Raw genomic sequence first — 15,784 nt, forward strand, 5'->3', positions numbered from 1 at the left:
AACATATATTAAATACTAGCAAAATACCAGCTTACGGAGAGAGTAGTGTGTTAAAGAAGTTATGAAAAGAAAAGCAAACATTTTAAAAATAACGTAAGATGATTGTTAATGTAATTGTTTTGTCATTGATATTGAGTGGTGTTGTCATATATATATATATATATATATATATATATATATATATATATATATATATATATATATATATATATATATATATATATATATATATATATATATATATATAGCAAAATACCTGCGATTGGCAGCGGAGAAGTAAACAGAAAAGGAAACATTTTAATAATAGCGTAACATGATTGACAATGTAATTGTTTTGTCATTGTCATGAGTGTTGCTGGCATATATATATATACTAGCAAAATACCCGCGCTTCGCAGCGGAGAAGTAGTGTGTTAAAGAAGCAATGAAAAGAAAAGGAAACATTTTGAAAATAACGTAACCTGATTGTCAATGTAATTGTTTTGTCACTGTTGTGAGTGATGAGTGTTGTTGTCACATATATATATATATATATATATATATATCTACATATATATATATATATATATACATACATACACACACACATATATAAACATATATATACATATACATACATATCTACATATATACACACACAGCTATTTACAGTATCAGTGCAATACGCTGTTTGTTAAAACAGTTGACTCCGCTCTTACGTGCAATAACAAATCAAATCATCCAGTTGTCTTTGCTCATATGTCATTTTAGAGCTGGGCGCCTGGCATCTTTTTGGCCACAAGTTCGTTTCTGTTTGGTGTGAGGTTCTGTGTTGTGGAGATTCTCAGGATGGATTGCAGGTGCTCATCAGTGAGGCGACTCCTGTGTGCTGTTTTGTTAGTCTTTATCACTGAGAAGAGCTTCTCACACAGATATGTGCTACCAAACATGCACAAGGTTCGAGCCGCATGTAGACGGACTTTTTTTGTTCTTCAAAGTCACCAAAGCGCCGTGCAAACTCAGTGCGCAATAACTCTAGCCGCAATAACTTGCAGCATCATAAGGTAGACTTGATTAGCGGTAAGTGTTGGCAAGGCAGCTGAAGCGCTGCATTATGGGATCTGTAGTTTATTGTGTTACCAGCGCTTCATATACCGGGCTTTAATAACAATAATACAGTATATAAAATGATCTCGGGCGGATATAATTACACCGGGCGGATGTGGCCGCCCCTTGAGTTTGACACATATGGACTAAATAGAACTTGAAAAGATATATTTTTCAAATGTGATCGCGCAATTCAGATAGAGTTGGCGCTACAGCCTGCATGCCTCAATGAGTCATCCTCCCTCGCTCTTACTTTTTTACCGTTCATCTAATGAATACACTGAGTATGGCTTTACCAAAACAATCATTGATGGCGAATAAAGTATCCATTATTCGAGTATGTAGAGCGGGATATATATATATATATATATATATATACATATATATATACCAGCGTATCGCAGCAGAGAAGTAGTGTGTTAAAAAGGTAGAAAAGAAAAGGGAACATTTTAAAAATAGCGTAACATGACTGTCAATATACAGTATTTGTTTTGTGAGTGTTACTGAGTGTTGCTGTCATCAAGGATTTGATTATCATTATTTCTTTCAATCAGGTTCGTATTTGTAGGATGTGTTGTGTTCAAGTTACATTCCGTGTTTGTCAATCGTTGTAAAGATGACAGGTTTCATTCATCGATTCGTTTCTTACTGCATCAATAAACAGCTCGTCTTCTTCTTTATCTGAGACCTGACACACTGCATGCGGGTTTTTTACACTGTCTTCCTTTAGCGGGACATTGACTTTTCCACCGTGTGCTTTGTTTCCACAGTAGCTGCATTTATGAATATGCTTATCAGGCGCTTCATATTTTTGCTGCCTTTTCAATTGTGTAATTCGGTTTTGTTCAGCGCTCTTTGGAACTGTTGCTTTTATCTGTGCCCTGCGTCCGTTCCCGTGAGCCACTCGGTGTACTTGCATCGAAGGTTCCCAGCTGTGCTGGTGCCATCTCGTGCTATGTCCATAGCTTTATTTAATGTTACCTTAGTCCTGGCACTTAAAACTTTCTCTCGCAGTTTAGCTGAGTTTGTGTCAAACACCACCCTGACCATCTCATCTTCCTCTCCATAAGCACAGTCCTTCACCCGTGAATATTTACCCGTGGCAGTTTGCTATTGGATTGCCGCTGACGGACGGCCTTATATGGGCAGGCACTAAATTACAAGCGCCAGCGCAGCCTGTCTATGAACTTAATTTAAAGTGTAGGTTTACATCGTGCTTTGTTTCAGTAGCAGAACTCATGAATATGGTTGTATATGTCACTTTCGCTCGCTTCTTATTGTTTAGCTGCCTTCTCAATTATATAATGCATGTTTTCTTGGCGCTTTTTGAGGTCTTCCTGGTTTTCTATGTACTGCGTGATTACGTGGGAGGCGTGATGATGTCACACAAACTCCGCCCCACGGCGTTGAAGCTCATCTCCATTACAGTAAATGGAGAAAACTGCTTCCAGTTATGACCATTACGCGTAGAATTTCGATATAAAACCTGCCCAACTTTTGTAAGGAAGCTGTAAGGAATGAACCTGCCAAATTTCAGCCTTCCACCCACGGGAAGTTGGAGAATTAGTGATGAGTGAGTGAGTGAGTGAGTGAGTGAGGGCTTTGCCTTTTATTAGTATAGATATATATATATATATATGTATATATATATACACACACAGACACATATATAAACATATATATAAATATATATACAGTATATATATATATATATACATACTGTATATACACACACACATATATACATACTGTATATAAACATATACATATCTAAATAAATACTGTATATACACATATATATATACAAAGCTACATATATATATATATATATTGTTTTGTGAATGTTATTGAATGTTGCTGTCATCAAGGATTTGATTATCATTATTTGTTTCAATCAGGGTCGTATTTGTACGATGTGTTGTGTTCAAGTTACATTCCGTGTTTGTCAATCGTTGTAAAGATAAGAGGTTTCATTCATGGATTAGTTTCTTACTGCATCAATAAACAGCTCGTCTTCCTCTTTATCTGAGATGTGACAAACTGCATGCCGAGTTTTTTTTACACTGTCTTCCTTTAGTGGGACATTCACTTTTTCCACCGTGTGCTTTGTTTCGCAGTAGCTGCACTTATGAATATGATTCTATGTATCAGACGCTTCATATTTTTTTTGCTGCCTTCTCAATTGTGTAATTCGGTTTTTGTTCAGCACTCTTTGGAACTGTTGCTTTTTGTCTGTGCACTGCGTCAGTTCATGTGAGCTGCTTGGTGTTCATGCATTGAAGGTTCCCAGCTGTGCTGGTGCCATCTCGTGTAATGTCAGCTAAGATCCGGCACTTAAAAGTTTCTCTCGCAGTTTCGCTGAGTTTGTGCCAAACACCACCCTGACCATCTCATCTTCCTCTACATAAGCACAGTCCTTCACCCGTGAATATTTACGGCAGTGTTTGTATTGGATTTCCGCTGATGGACGGCCTTATATGGGCAGGCACTAAATTACAAACGCTAGTGGCAGCCTGTCTATGAACTTAATTTAATATAAACTTACGGTTCACTCCGTGCTTTGTTTACGCAGTAGCTGTACTTATGAATATGCTTGTATGCATCATTTGCTTCATAATGTTTTTCTGCCTTCTCAATTGTGAAATGGCTTTTTGTTCTCATCGCTGTTTGGAGTTCTTCCTTGTTCTCTACGTACTTACGTAGGAGGCGTGATGATGTCACACGAAACTCCGCCCCCCACGGCCATCTCCAACTCAACTCCATTACATTATATGTAGAAAAATAGGTTCCAGTTATGACCTTTACGCGTAGAATTTCGAAATGAAACCTGCCCAACTTTTGTAAGTAAGCTGTAAGGAATAAGCCTGCCAAATTTCAGCCTTCTACCTCACGGGAAGTTGGAGAATTAGTGATGAGTGAGTGAGTGAGTGAGTAAATGAGTGAGGGAGGGAGGGAGGGAGGGCTTTGCCTTTTATTAGTATAGATAAAAGGATCAAAGCACTAACAACTAAACTATATAAGGCCAATAAACCCTTTAAACAAAATAAATACAAGTCTAACATTAACTGTCAAAACCAAATGTAAACATTGTACTTCAAACTGTAGCAGCAATAAGGCTTACGACAAAAATATATTAAATATATAATATTAAATATAATATTTTTTACGCTACATTCTAGTAAAATGTTAATTTGCACATCGTAGTGTGGCAAATCTCCGTTAATGAGTTACAGCTGATAAGCCTGTGCGTGGGACTGGGCGGCGCTAGCGTGTTGATGCCGTCCAGCCCCAAGCAGGGCGATCATGTAACTCGTTAACGAGATTTGCCGTCGATATGCAGTTGTGGCGTAAGCGTAATGTAGCGTTCTGTTCTTTATTGTAAAGTTCTGTTCTGCAGTTTGTGTTCTGTGATTTACATCCCTCTCAGTTATTTATTCTGTTGTCCCTGTTATTTCTGATGGACTGTAATAGAGTGTAAGGTAAAGGAGGTTCGGGGTGTGTGGCGCTGTGAAAAGGAGGAGTGGGCGGCGATCTTGTAAGCCCTAGCTAAGAGAGTTTGTTTTGGATTGCTGTCTGTTGGCGTGGTTGTGGCCAACAGCAACCATTTTTTGTTTGTGTTTAATAAAGAGGGAACTAACCAAGAGGATCGTCATTACGTCTGGAAGACGCTACAGTAATTTTAACAAGATTAACGCTGACAGCAAACGCTGCAGGGAAAATTATGCCTTAAGCAAATTGTTTTGGTAGCAATTAATCTTCCAAGCTTTTAACATGCTCTTTTAAATAGTACCTTTACAACTGTAATATCCTACGTGGCCTGCCTCTCATTTGTAAACTCTCTGCATGCTCGCTCACATGCTTTTTGCGGAGGTGGTAGAAGAGGTTTGTCGTGTTGGAGTCTGTGGTAGCGATCGGTTTGCAGCATAATTTGCACAGTACCGTTTTCGGGTCCGTGTCAGACTCTTCAAATCCAAACCATCTCCATACTACAGAGGTAGCCCCTCGTTTAGGAACAAGGTCCTTCTGTGTGGAGCTACCTGGTGTTGCCTCGTCTTCATCAGCCATGCTAGTGTCTGCATCCACGTGGTGGCCATTAAAACAATGAAAAAAATATTGCCGTAAACAGTTTATTTTGCGACACCACGAAACAAACGATAGCGTAATGTGCAGCGATAGACGTTTTCATATTGTCATCCGATATATATCGTTATATCGAACAGCCCTAATGAAGGTATCAATGTTTGGATAGTTACACCATCATCTTTTGTTTTGTAAAACAAGTATAGTGTCTGACTTGTTCAGCACAGTAGATTAAGAAGTTCACCTCAAACAGATACAGGAAACAAACCCAAAAACTGAACGAGGTTCATTTTATGATTGTAATGGCACAGTCCTTAAATAAGGATTTCTGTTACTATCATTCACAATAAGGGTTCACCTAAGGAAAACAAAAAAATTAACCTACAAACAACAAACTTTATGCTTGCTATTGTGCTTGGTATGGTACTAATAAGTAATACAACCAAGAACTCAAACTAAGTGAAATACTGTAGCTTTGTCAAAACAGGCAATTAGTATGCAGAATATGAAGGGATATTTGAATTAATAAAAACACTTTTTTTAAATTCTTGGAAACAAAAAACAAATCATTTCTTTTGCAGGTTGAAATAAAAAATCATTCATTCTTTTATGTCATTAATTGGGAAGACCTTGTTCAAAAGAAGATCCCTCCTCCATTTAGTCCCATTGTGGTATGTATCATTAGATGCCATGGCATTATTGCTGTACTGTAATCAAATGAATTTAGTTAATTAGAAACCAGCATAATTTAATTTTGTAAATTCAAAAATTGTACAGAATAGATTAGCTCTTTTTAGTTTGTCCTGTGTATTGCTCAAGAGGCTTTCTTGTTATTACAATATTTAATTGCTATAGACTATGCTGTTAAGGAAATTTAAAAAAAAATGACAGTGGAGTGAAATGCATCTGGAATGAAGACTAGATGCCAAGGTGATAAAATGATTAATGCAAATCATATGTTATATTGTGTTTCTTTTAAATAGGATGGTCCAGATGACATTCGCAACTTTGATCCTGAATTTACAGATGAAATGGTTCCACATTCTGTATGCTGCTCCTCTGAACGATCTATTGTGAATGCTAGTGTTCTAGAGGCAGATGATGCTTTTGTTGGGTTTTCTTATGCTCCTCCTTCAGAAGATTCATTCCTTTAGAAGTGCTTATTCACCAAACGGTTTAATTATAAAGTAATATATAAATCTCAGATCAAGATATTTTAAAATTGCCTTAATTCCAAATTGCCTTTAGCCAGTAAAGTCTTGAACTGTTAAAATCTCCAATCCATTAGTCATACTTACATAGATGCACTGAAATGTTAAGTTATGCAGTGGTTTTTGCATTTCTAACTTCCAAAGCTACTTTCATAATCTGAAAATGTACAAAGGTTACACTGAAAAAGCCTTACTTTTTTCTGTTTTTTTTTTTTGTTTTTTAATAATGTTTCTTTTTTTGTGTACTTATTTAAAGCAATGCATATTAAGTATTGTGTACATCAGTTGATTTTAGCTATAAAACTGTGTACTGCTTAAATTCTATTTAAAATGTATGTAATCTTTAGCATTTTCCTCTCTTTTTTTTTAGTTAACTTCATGTTGTGAAATATTTTCTTTCATTATTTTGTATTTTTTCCAAGTTGTCATTATTACTATTATAAGTGAAACATTGTGTTTGTTTTGGCATTTACTTTGGAGTGTGTTGTATTTAAAATGTCAGAAAAATGATTGTGGTCAGGTGTACATTTTTAAACAGCTGTATTCTAAACAGAGTCCACTTACAAGAAATATGTGTTTATAATATAAGTGCTTTATGAACTGTATGATAAGAGGGTAAATAAATACTGTATGGCTTACTTTTCCTATGACTTAATATGTAGATAAATCTCTGCACTTTTTTTTTTAAACACCAGAAGTGTTACTAATGATGGATGTGTTAAGTGCTTAATATTCAATGTTATGATTTCAGACAACATATATATTATCTATTTCATTGATATCTGTTAACCCTTCTGCATTTTCATTTCAGCCCAGAATCAGTTTTCACCAGTTCTATTTAACTAGATCAGTCATATTCAGTAATTAGTGTAAAGTTCCTCAGTGTGGAAAATAATAATAATAACATAATATACAGTAAGGACTTCTGGTAAGATTAATTCAACATATGTGAAAGGAAAACTATAACAATTCTGAACATATTTCCAAAAACTCTTAAACTCCTACATTCATCCTCCATGATTCTGCATTGAGAATGATAATTTGTAAATGGAGAATATTCAACACTTTCCAATATTCCCAGCAGCAGGTGTCCCAGCAAATTAACGCAAATGCCATACCAGCTAACAGCTAAGAACCTAAACCCTTTTTCACGGTCCATATTTTCTGTCAGTGTGATAAGTGTTACAGTTTGTGGCCTTGCCTTCTTAAAAAGTCTGAACATATACTGTATGGCCTCCATGGAAGGATAGCTAGATAAAAACCCTTCTCTCCAAAGGAATATACACTACTAATAATATGAAAAGATGCAAGTTAATCACACAATTCCTGTTAAAAATGTCCATTGGATAGACAGGACCATGGTGCACACCATCCATGTTGGATGGAAACCAAACAATACTAGAATCTTGAAACAGCCCACAAGCACATTTGTTTTGTAGCCAGTTTCCATTGTAGATTGATGTCCTTAGTTCAGGGTAAATGATGAGGCTGAGCTCCAAGGTTGACTATTGTAGAAGCCCAACTGGAAACTGCAGAGGGAACTGAGTTAGAACTTAGTATAACATTCAGCTGCATTTAATGAATTAGTTAATTGTTTGAAAGTTCGAGCATTGTACATTAGTTACTTCATGAAAAAGTACATTATAGTATTACATTTGGGCTTATTGAATATTAAAGTAACAGTCATTTAAAAAAAAATAAAAGCAATATTGGAATGCAAGTAGATTGCACTAAATACATGCTTTTTAGCAGAAGGTTACAATATTATGTAGCTAAAAACGTGCAACAAGCAAGATGTTAAAGTGAATTTCAAAAAGATTAATATTGTTGTGGCAAGTTAAATAGCAGGCAAGTTCTAGTTTAAAATCAACATTTAATGGCATAGTGTATAAAATTTTATTCAATATACATGACTAACACAGATATTTATATACAAGTCCTGAAAATTAAACACACACACAAACCCACACACAGTAGATATATTGCAATTGAGACAAGCCATAATTTCACTGTATATCCAAGCTGATAATGGACTGAAAAACGATGGGTCTTCAGCTCCAGGAAATCCTTCGACCTAAAAGTTAAAATGTTATTTGTATTTGCTAGCTTCAAGCCATTTTGTTGTTACTTTATATTTTTAAATGTACACACACATGAAAAAACTCAATTTAACTGTGGTGTGCCATTCTACACTGCATGAATTCTACAGGTTTTAACTTTTGTCTTAATTTTCACTCCTTTGCATAGAATTGAGAAAAGTAATTTTACAAAGGTAGTATAATTCAAGATGAGGCAGGAAGTTTTTTTTTTGTCTTTTTTCAATTAATACCTACATAGTAAACTTTCCTTAGAACGACAATTAGTGCAGTAAAAATCATAGTCCTTCATATTTGTGACCCTTGGAGCTATAGGTTAGGTAGTTGCTGTAGCATCCCTAAGCATTTTCAAAGAGTGATATCGATTAGCCTAAGAGGTTCAGAAATTGAAAAATGTTATGTTAATAATGCTGATTCTTTACCTGCAAGGTATATTTTAAAAAGAAGCTATACACATATCTGCACGTCACATACTTTAAAAAGAAGAAAAATAAAACAACTAACTTCTTGCAGAAATTAAAATGTTTATTTTATAGACTTCCATACTTTATTTCTTTTTCTCATTGACAAGTTATTCACTCACTTTCTCCAGGGTTAATTTTTTCCTTAGGCTTGATGTTATAACCCTAGTGAATCATAATTTTTCAGTACTGAAAATTTCCACAAATACATGGCAAATAATACTTTATATAGTACAATATTTTTTTAAAATATGTATAAATATGAAGTGGATAGCCATTTCTTTAACAGTTCTTTCTGTACTAAATCCATTTTAGAGAAGCTAGAAAACTATGCCTTAAATATAAACAAACAAGCTCATTAAAATTAATCCAGATCCATCAGGTTTCATATATGAGCAGTCAAAACTGCATTAAGTGCAATAATTGTAGTGATATTAAACTGTCAGTTTATCAAGATTTTATATATTAAGCATTAAATTACAGTATTTAAGCAGAGAAATAAGATTCCAAAGATCTTTGGAATGTAGCTTATTTTTGTTGGGAGATCGTCATATGAAAAAGTTTGTGAACCCCTCTTAATTCTTTGGATTTTTATTTATCATTGGCTGAGCTTTCAAAGTAGCAACTTCCTTTTAATATATGACATGCTTTACAGAAACAGTAGGATTTCAGCAGTGACATTAAGTTTATTGGATTAACAGAAAATATGCAATATGCATCATAACAAAATTAGACAGGTGCATAAATTTGGGCACCCCAATAGAGATATTACATCAATACTTAGTTGAGGCTCCTTTTGCAAATATAACAGCCTCTAGACACCTCCTATAGCCTTTGATGAGTGTCTGGATTCTGGATGGAGGTATTTTTGACCATTCTTCCATACAAAATCTCTCCAGTTCAGTTAAATTTGATGGCTGCCGAGCATGGACTGCCTGCTTCAAATCATCCCATAGCTTTTTGATAATATTCAAGTCAGGGAACTGTGATGGCCATTCTAGAATATTGTACTTCTCCCTCTGCATGAATGCCTTTTAGATTTCGAACTGTGTTTTTGGTCATTGTCTTGTTGGAATATCCAACCCCTGCGTAACTTCAACTTTGTGATGGATGCTTGAACATTATCCTGAAGAATTTGTTGATATTGGGTTGAATTCATCTGACCCTCGACTTTAAAAAGGCCCCAGTCCCTAAACTAGCCACACAGCCCCATAGCATGATGGAACCTCCACCAAATTTGACAGTAGGTAGCTGGTGTTTTTCTTGAAATGCGGTGTCGTTTTTCCGCCATGCAAAGTGCTTTTTGTTATGACCAAATAATTCAATTTTTGTCTCATCAGTCCAAAGCACTTTGTTCACAAATGAATCTGGCTTGTCTAAATGAGCATTTGCATACAACAAGCGACTCTGTTTGTGGTGTGCGTGCAGAGAGGGCTTTTTTCTCATTACCCTGCCATACAGATATTCTTTGTGCCAATTGTGTGGAATTGTAGAACAATTTACAGATACACCATCTGCAGCAAGATGTTCTTGTGGGTCTTTGGAGGTGATCTGCAAACATCCTGCACATATGCCGCTCCTGTATTTTTCTTGGCCTGCCAGACCTGGGTTTAACAGCAACTGTGCCTGTGGCCTTCCATTTCCTGATTACATTCCTTACAGTTGAAACTGACAGTTTAAACCTCTGAGATAGCTTTTTGTAGCCTTCCCCTACACCATGATAAACAATCTTTCTTTTCAGATCTTTTGAGAGTTGCTTTGAGGATCCCATGCTGTCACTCTTCAGAGGAGAGTCAAAGGGAAGCACAATTTGCAATTGACCACCTTAAATACCTTTTCTCATGATTGGACACACCTGTCCATGAAGATCAAGGCTTAAAGAGCTAATCCAACCAATTTGGTGTTGCAAGTAATCAGTATTGAGCAGTGACATGCATTAAAATCAGCAAAATTACAAGGGGACCCAAATTTTTGCACAGCCAGTTTTTGACACTTGATTTAATTGCATACAACTAAATACTGCTTCACTAAAAATCTTTGGAAAACATGCCAGTACTCAGATATTCCTAGGAAATGAAAGACATACCACTGTTATCTTTTTTTGTTGAAAGTAGAGTAAATTATTATGCAGACTGAGAGGGGTTCCCAGACTTTTTCATATGACTTTATTTATGCTTTAATTAAAATGAGACTAGCAGTACCAATTTACCCTGTATGCAGATAAATTCAGTTGTGTCTCATAAAGCCCCATGCTTTCATTATAGTCCAGAAATGTATGACAGGGATATGCTACACCCATATTTTGCACATTAATATCAAATGAACTCTCATTAAATATAGGTAAAATACAATATGTCTATAACCGATATAGTTTTATTTGCACTTTTCAATATGTGGACTGAAAAAAAAATCCAGACAGAACTGAATAAGTCAATTAAAAATGTACCTTGCATACCTCCGTTTAATGTATTCATTAAGAGGTTTAGAAAAAAGGATGAAATGTTAATGTGTTTGTATTTTCAGATTTTTCCATCTTTGTGTTTTAAAGCTACTAAAGTTACTAAAACCTTCTTGTAAAGTAATCTCCAAGTTCCTTGTTTAAATAATGCTCCATTCAAGTCTCTTCTACTGTATCTGTCTATATTACATTTTTTTAACCTTGAAGACAAATTGTAACTGGCTAAGCAAAATAAAATATATAAAAAGAGTAAAAAAAATTGAAGACAAATTGTAACTTGTTAAAAGATACTGATAATTCTGAAAAGGGTAGTTTAGTACTTAATATTCATTTCCTTTTAGAATGTATGATAAACATTTACAGACTAATAATCTTTGGATCACTGGCATATTTCTGTGCACTAAAATGGACAGTATTTAATTTAATGGGTTTCACATCTTGAGTAATCCAGATTTGAGTTTCAGCAAATCGCAGCCAATCCCGGTGCACCAGTCGCAAGAGAACATGGCACTACAATTTCAGAGGGCACAGTAGAGCACACATCCATACATTTTCGAACCTGGAAATATTAAAGCTGCCAATTAACCTATTAAATTTGAAAAGGAAAAAAAAAACATTACCTGTGCCGTGATTCATACTCTCTTTACTGAAAACAGGCAGTTGCTGCAATTCATAATCTCAAATTCTTTTCACACAAACAGATTCTATTTTCTGTTTCACTTTTGTACAATTCAAAAACTTAAGACAGTTGTCAAATTTGGACATACTGTATCATTTTAAAAGTAACCCACATAGGAAAAAAGCTTTCTTTCTCTCTACTACTGAATATCACGTTAGTTTGTCAAACCACAAAAAAATACCGCATATGTACAAGAATGAAGGAACAAAAATTCAAATAAACCCTAAGCAGTAAGAATGGGTGGATTGATTACATTTTTAATGATGTATTATTTTTATGTTTATGTTGAGTTTATGCATTCAATTCATTTAACTTGTTTCCTTAACAGTTTCTATTTATAAAGAAGCAGCCATTTACAAACCTGGAGTTGTAAAGAGATGTACAGCCTTAAGAAGATCTACAAGTTTGAGTTTATTTCAAAATTTGTGTTGTATTTTTGCTGGTTATTAAGGCATTTCCTGGTTGCACTTACGATGAAAGGTACCTTGCAAAGTAAAGTCTAAAATGGTAACAAGAATCTACAACAGACAAGTGAAACTTTTCTTTTCACTTCCAATACCAATAAACAACAGTTGTCAATCAAGACAAACCCCACCAGACTGAGCCTATTCCTATTGGTTACCATTTGCTGTTGATTACTTTCGTCTAAATGTAGGCAGTAGCCAAACAAAGAGCTTTAGAGTACCTTGCATTCCAGCTGGCAAGACTTGGCAGGCAGGAGGCAGATAACAGTTGAGATATCTAGCTTCTCAGACAAAAGAGAAGGAAATCATTTCACACAATGTTATTTTGAGACAATTTGGAGATATATTGGAAATGCTCAGATGTATAATTGGTCATCAATGTTGATGCTGATGAAGAAGCTCATAGTTTAAGAATGTTCATGGTTGTAAATTGCAGATTACCTTCTGTGTGGACATGACTCTGAAATGGGAGCCTCTTCATCAACGTAAATATTTTAAAGACCACTTATCTGCCTAAGCATTCCCAATATATTGTCAATATGCTTTAAAATAGCATATTGAGGATGACGGTATACTCTTCAGTTTGGCTGTGCTAAATGCTTGGGTGACAGGGACAAGGAGCCTCTATATTGCAAAAGCCGTGAGAACATTTGAGAAAACAGATGAAGACTTTCAGATGGAGGATAAATATCAGCGCAATGCTGGAGTTGTAGGGGTTATCTTAGTGTGTTATGGAAAGCGACAGAGTGAGAAAAGCCAATTGGTAATCTAAGATTATGGAGTGCGGGCCATTGCCTAGACTACTTTTGGCCTCATAGAAATGAGCCAGCAATTCGAGCAAAATTGAATTTTCTTAAAATAATAAGTTTTTTTATGTCTAGTGAAATTTGGGGGGGTGGGGGGTATTTAATACAGTATATGTAAAACTTTTTGTGCATATGTTTTACTCATCTGCAACCTAATGATGGTACTGAAGCAGGGACTACAATTCCCATCAGGCAGGAGTGTACTGGGGCAGATGTTTTTTTTGTTTTTTTTTTGTGTACAAAACTTAAATAACACTTGCAATAATGGGATCTCATCAAAGAACACTGCTACAGCATTTTCTTCTCATCTAATTTGGATCACATCTGTTGTCTAAAAGGAGTAAGTATTTTTGTCCCATTGTACATTATGTTTAGCCATGTTCAAATGGCCAAAAGACACTTTACCTAGGTTTAATTTTCATTTGGGCTCTTTCTGAAAAATGTTTGGATCCAAAATGAATGCACAGTGTACTTCATAACAGTTGTATACCTGTATACCTTTCTTTCCACTGCTAAAGAACTACAAAGAAACAATTTTAGTGAGTTATGCATTTGAAAAAAGAATTGTATGTGAAACAAATTTTTGCATCAGATTAACAAAACTGTATGTGAAAGGAAGGTCAACTGTTTTGCTCATTAGCGTCTGTTAAATTTTTTTGATATTATACTTTACATAACCTACATTGCAAGATTTAGACCACTGGACAAATACAAAATACAGCAGTGGCATGCTTTGTGTTGGTTAAAGTTGCAGACAGGAATTTCAGTGTACGGTGTACGCATGGCAATAAATCTGAAATGAACTGATGTCAATACATATTTTATTAGAACAAAGCCTGACATTTATGAAAAAGCCAACAGAATGAAGCATGATTTTCTTAGTGCATGCTCTTGTTCAGAATATAGTAGAAAGAGAAGGTGGAAAAACTAACCTTTGCTGTTAACTACGGTACTTGGTAGATGTTTATTCAAGTCAATTTTATGATGAGGCTGTTATAATTTTGGGCTTTTATATACAGTCTTTTGATGTGTAGCAGTTTTAAATCTTTCAATCATCTTTATAATATTAATATTGTATAATAATGACAGGGGCAATGCAAGAGAAGGAATTCATGCTGTTTGCTGTTGCATGGCCTTGGAAGGACTGTGGGTTTCTTCAGCATTTAACCACCATGTAATTGTGTGGTTTAATGACTCCATGTGCTCCAAACTGCTTTGTCCATTTGTCAAGTTACATATGCAGTTGGCTCCATCTCACTCTGCTCACCCGAGGTTAGAGGCAACCTGTCTGCCACACTGTATCCTTAGCACTCTGTGAGCTGACACAAGCCCAGGGTCCAAATCTGAGACTCAACAGCAGCCATTCATCCAAGGCGGTGGACTCTTAACAGCTGAAAGAAGTGACCGAAGGGCTTTCCAAGTGCAGTCTGAGCCCCCAAATCAAATAAACAGCAAATGTGCAGCTGGTTCTCTAGTAATGATTCAGTTTGAACTCAAAAGATTCACATAATGATACACATGCAGTACAGTCAAGGAACCATAAAAAAAGTAAGGTTATCGTGAATCCAAATTTTCAGACTTTGATAATATACTAACAAATACATATATACTGTGTGTGTGTGTGTCTATATATGTATATATATATATATATATCTATCTATCATATATATATATATATATATATATATATATATATATATATACACTAGCAAAATACCCGCGCTTCACAGTGGAGAAGTAGTGTGTTAAAGAAGTTATGAAAAAGAAAAGGAAGCATTTTAAAAATAACGTAACATGATTGTCAATGTAATTGTTTTGTGACTGTTATGAGTGTTGCTGTCATCAAGGATTTGATTATCATTTCTTTCAATCAGGTTCGTATTTGGAGGATGTGTTGTGTTCAAGTTAGTTTACGTGTTTGTCAGTCGTAAAGATAACAGGTTTCATTCATCGAAATGTTCACTACCCAAATTGGTACTCGTGTATCTAAGATGTTTAACAGGCATTCCCGGTATTAAGTTGTGGATTTGCCTGAGAATATTTAGCAGCAGCGTGTCTATGAACTTAATTTAAACTTAAGCTTTACACCTTGCTTTCCTATTGATATGTCTACAAAGGAAAGGCTTGTTCAGCTTCAAAGGGTTGTTTATTTCTTACTGCATCAATAAACAGCTCGTCTTCCTCTTTATCTGAGACATCACACACTGCATGCATGGGTTTACCTTTCCCAGTCCTGCAAACTTTAGTGAAGTGGTTCAATTTACCATATTTTTTCCACTGTCTTCCTTTAAGTGGACATTGACTTTTTCCACTGTGTGCTTTGTTTCCACAGTAGCTGCATTTATGAATATGCTTGTATGCGTAACTCGCTTCATATTCTTTTGGTGCCTTCTCAATCGTGTAATGCGTTTTTTATTCAGCACTCTTTGGAGCTCTTGTTTGT

General features: G+C 35.4%; 1 protein-coding gene across 2 annotated transcripts in view; it reads left to right on the forward strand.

Annotated features, from left to right (window-relative positions):
• The window catches only part of sgk3 (serum/glucocorticoid regulated kinase family member 3), a 118,774-nt gene extending 111,742 nt beyond the window's left edge, over window positions 1–7,032 (forward strand). For both annotated transcript variants that reach the window (XM_039754600.1, XM_039754601.1), the window contains exons 16-17: window positions 5,748–5,837; window positions 6,150–7,032. In XM_039754600.1, the coding sequence (XP_039610534.1) occupies window positions 5,748–5,837; window positions 6,150–6,320 (261 nt within the window). In that variant the 3' untranslated portion in view covers window positions 6,321–7,032. The remainder of the gene's footprint in view (window positions 1–5,747; window positions 5,838–6,149) is intronic.
• Window positions 7,033–15,784: the final 8,752 nt, after the last annotated feature.

The sequence above is a fragment of the Polypterus senegalus genome, chromosome 5 (assembly GCF_016835505.1).
Source record: "Polypterus senegalus isolate Bchr_013 chromosome 5, ASM1683550v1, whole genome shotgun sequence".
Classification (NCBI taxonomy): Eukaryota; Metazoa; Chordata; class Cladistia; order Polypteriformes; family Polypteridae; genus Polypterus; species Polypterus senegalus.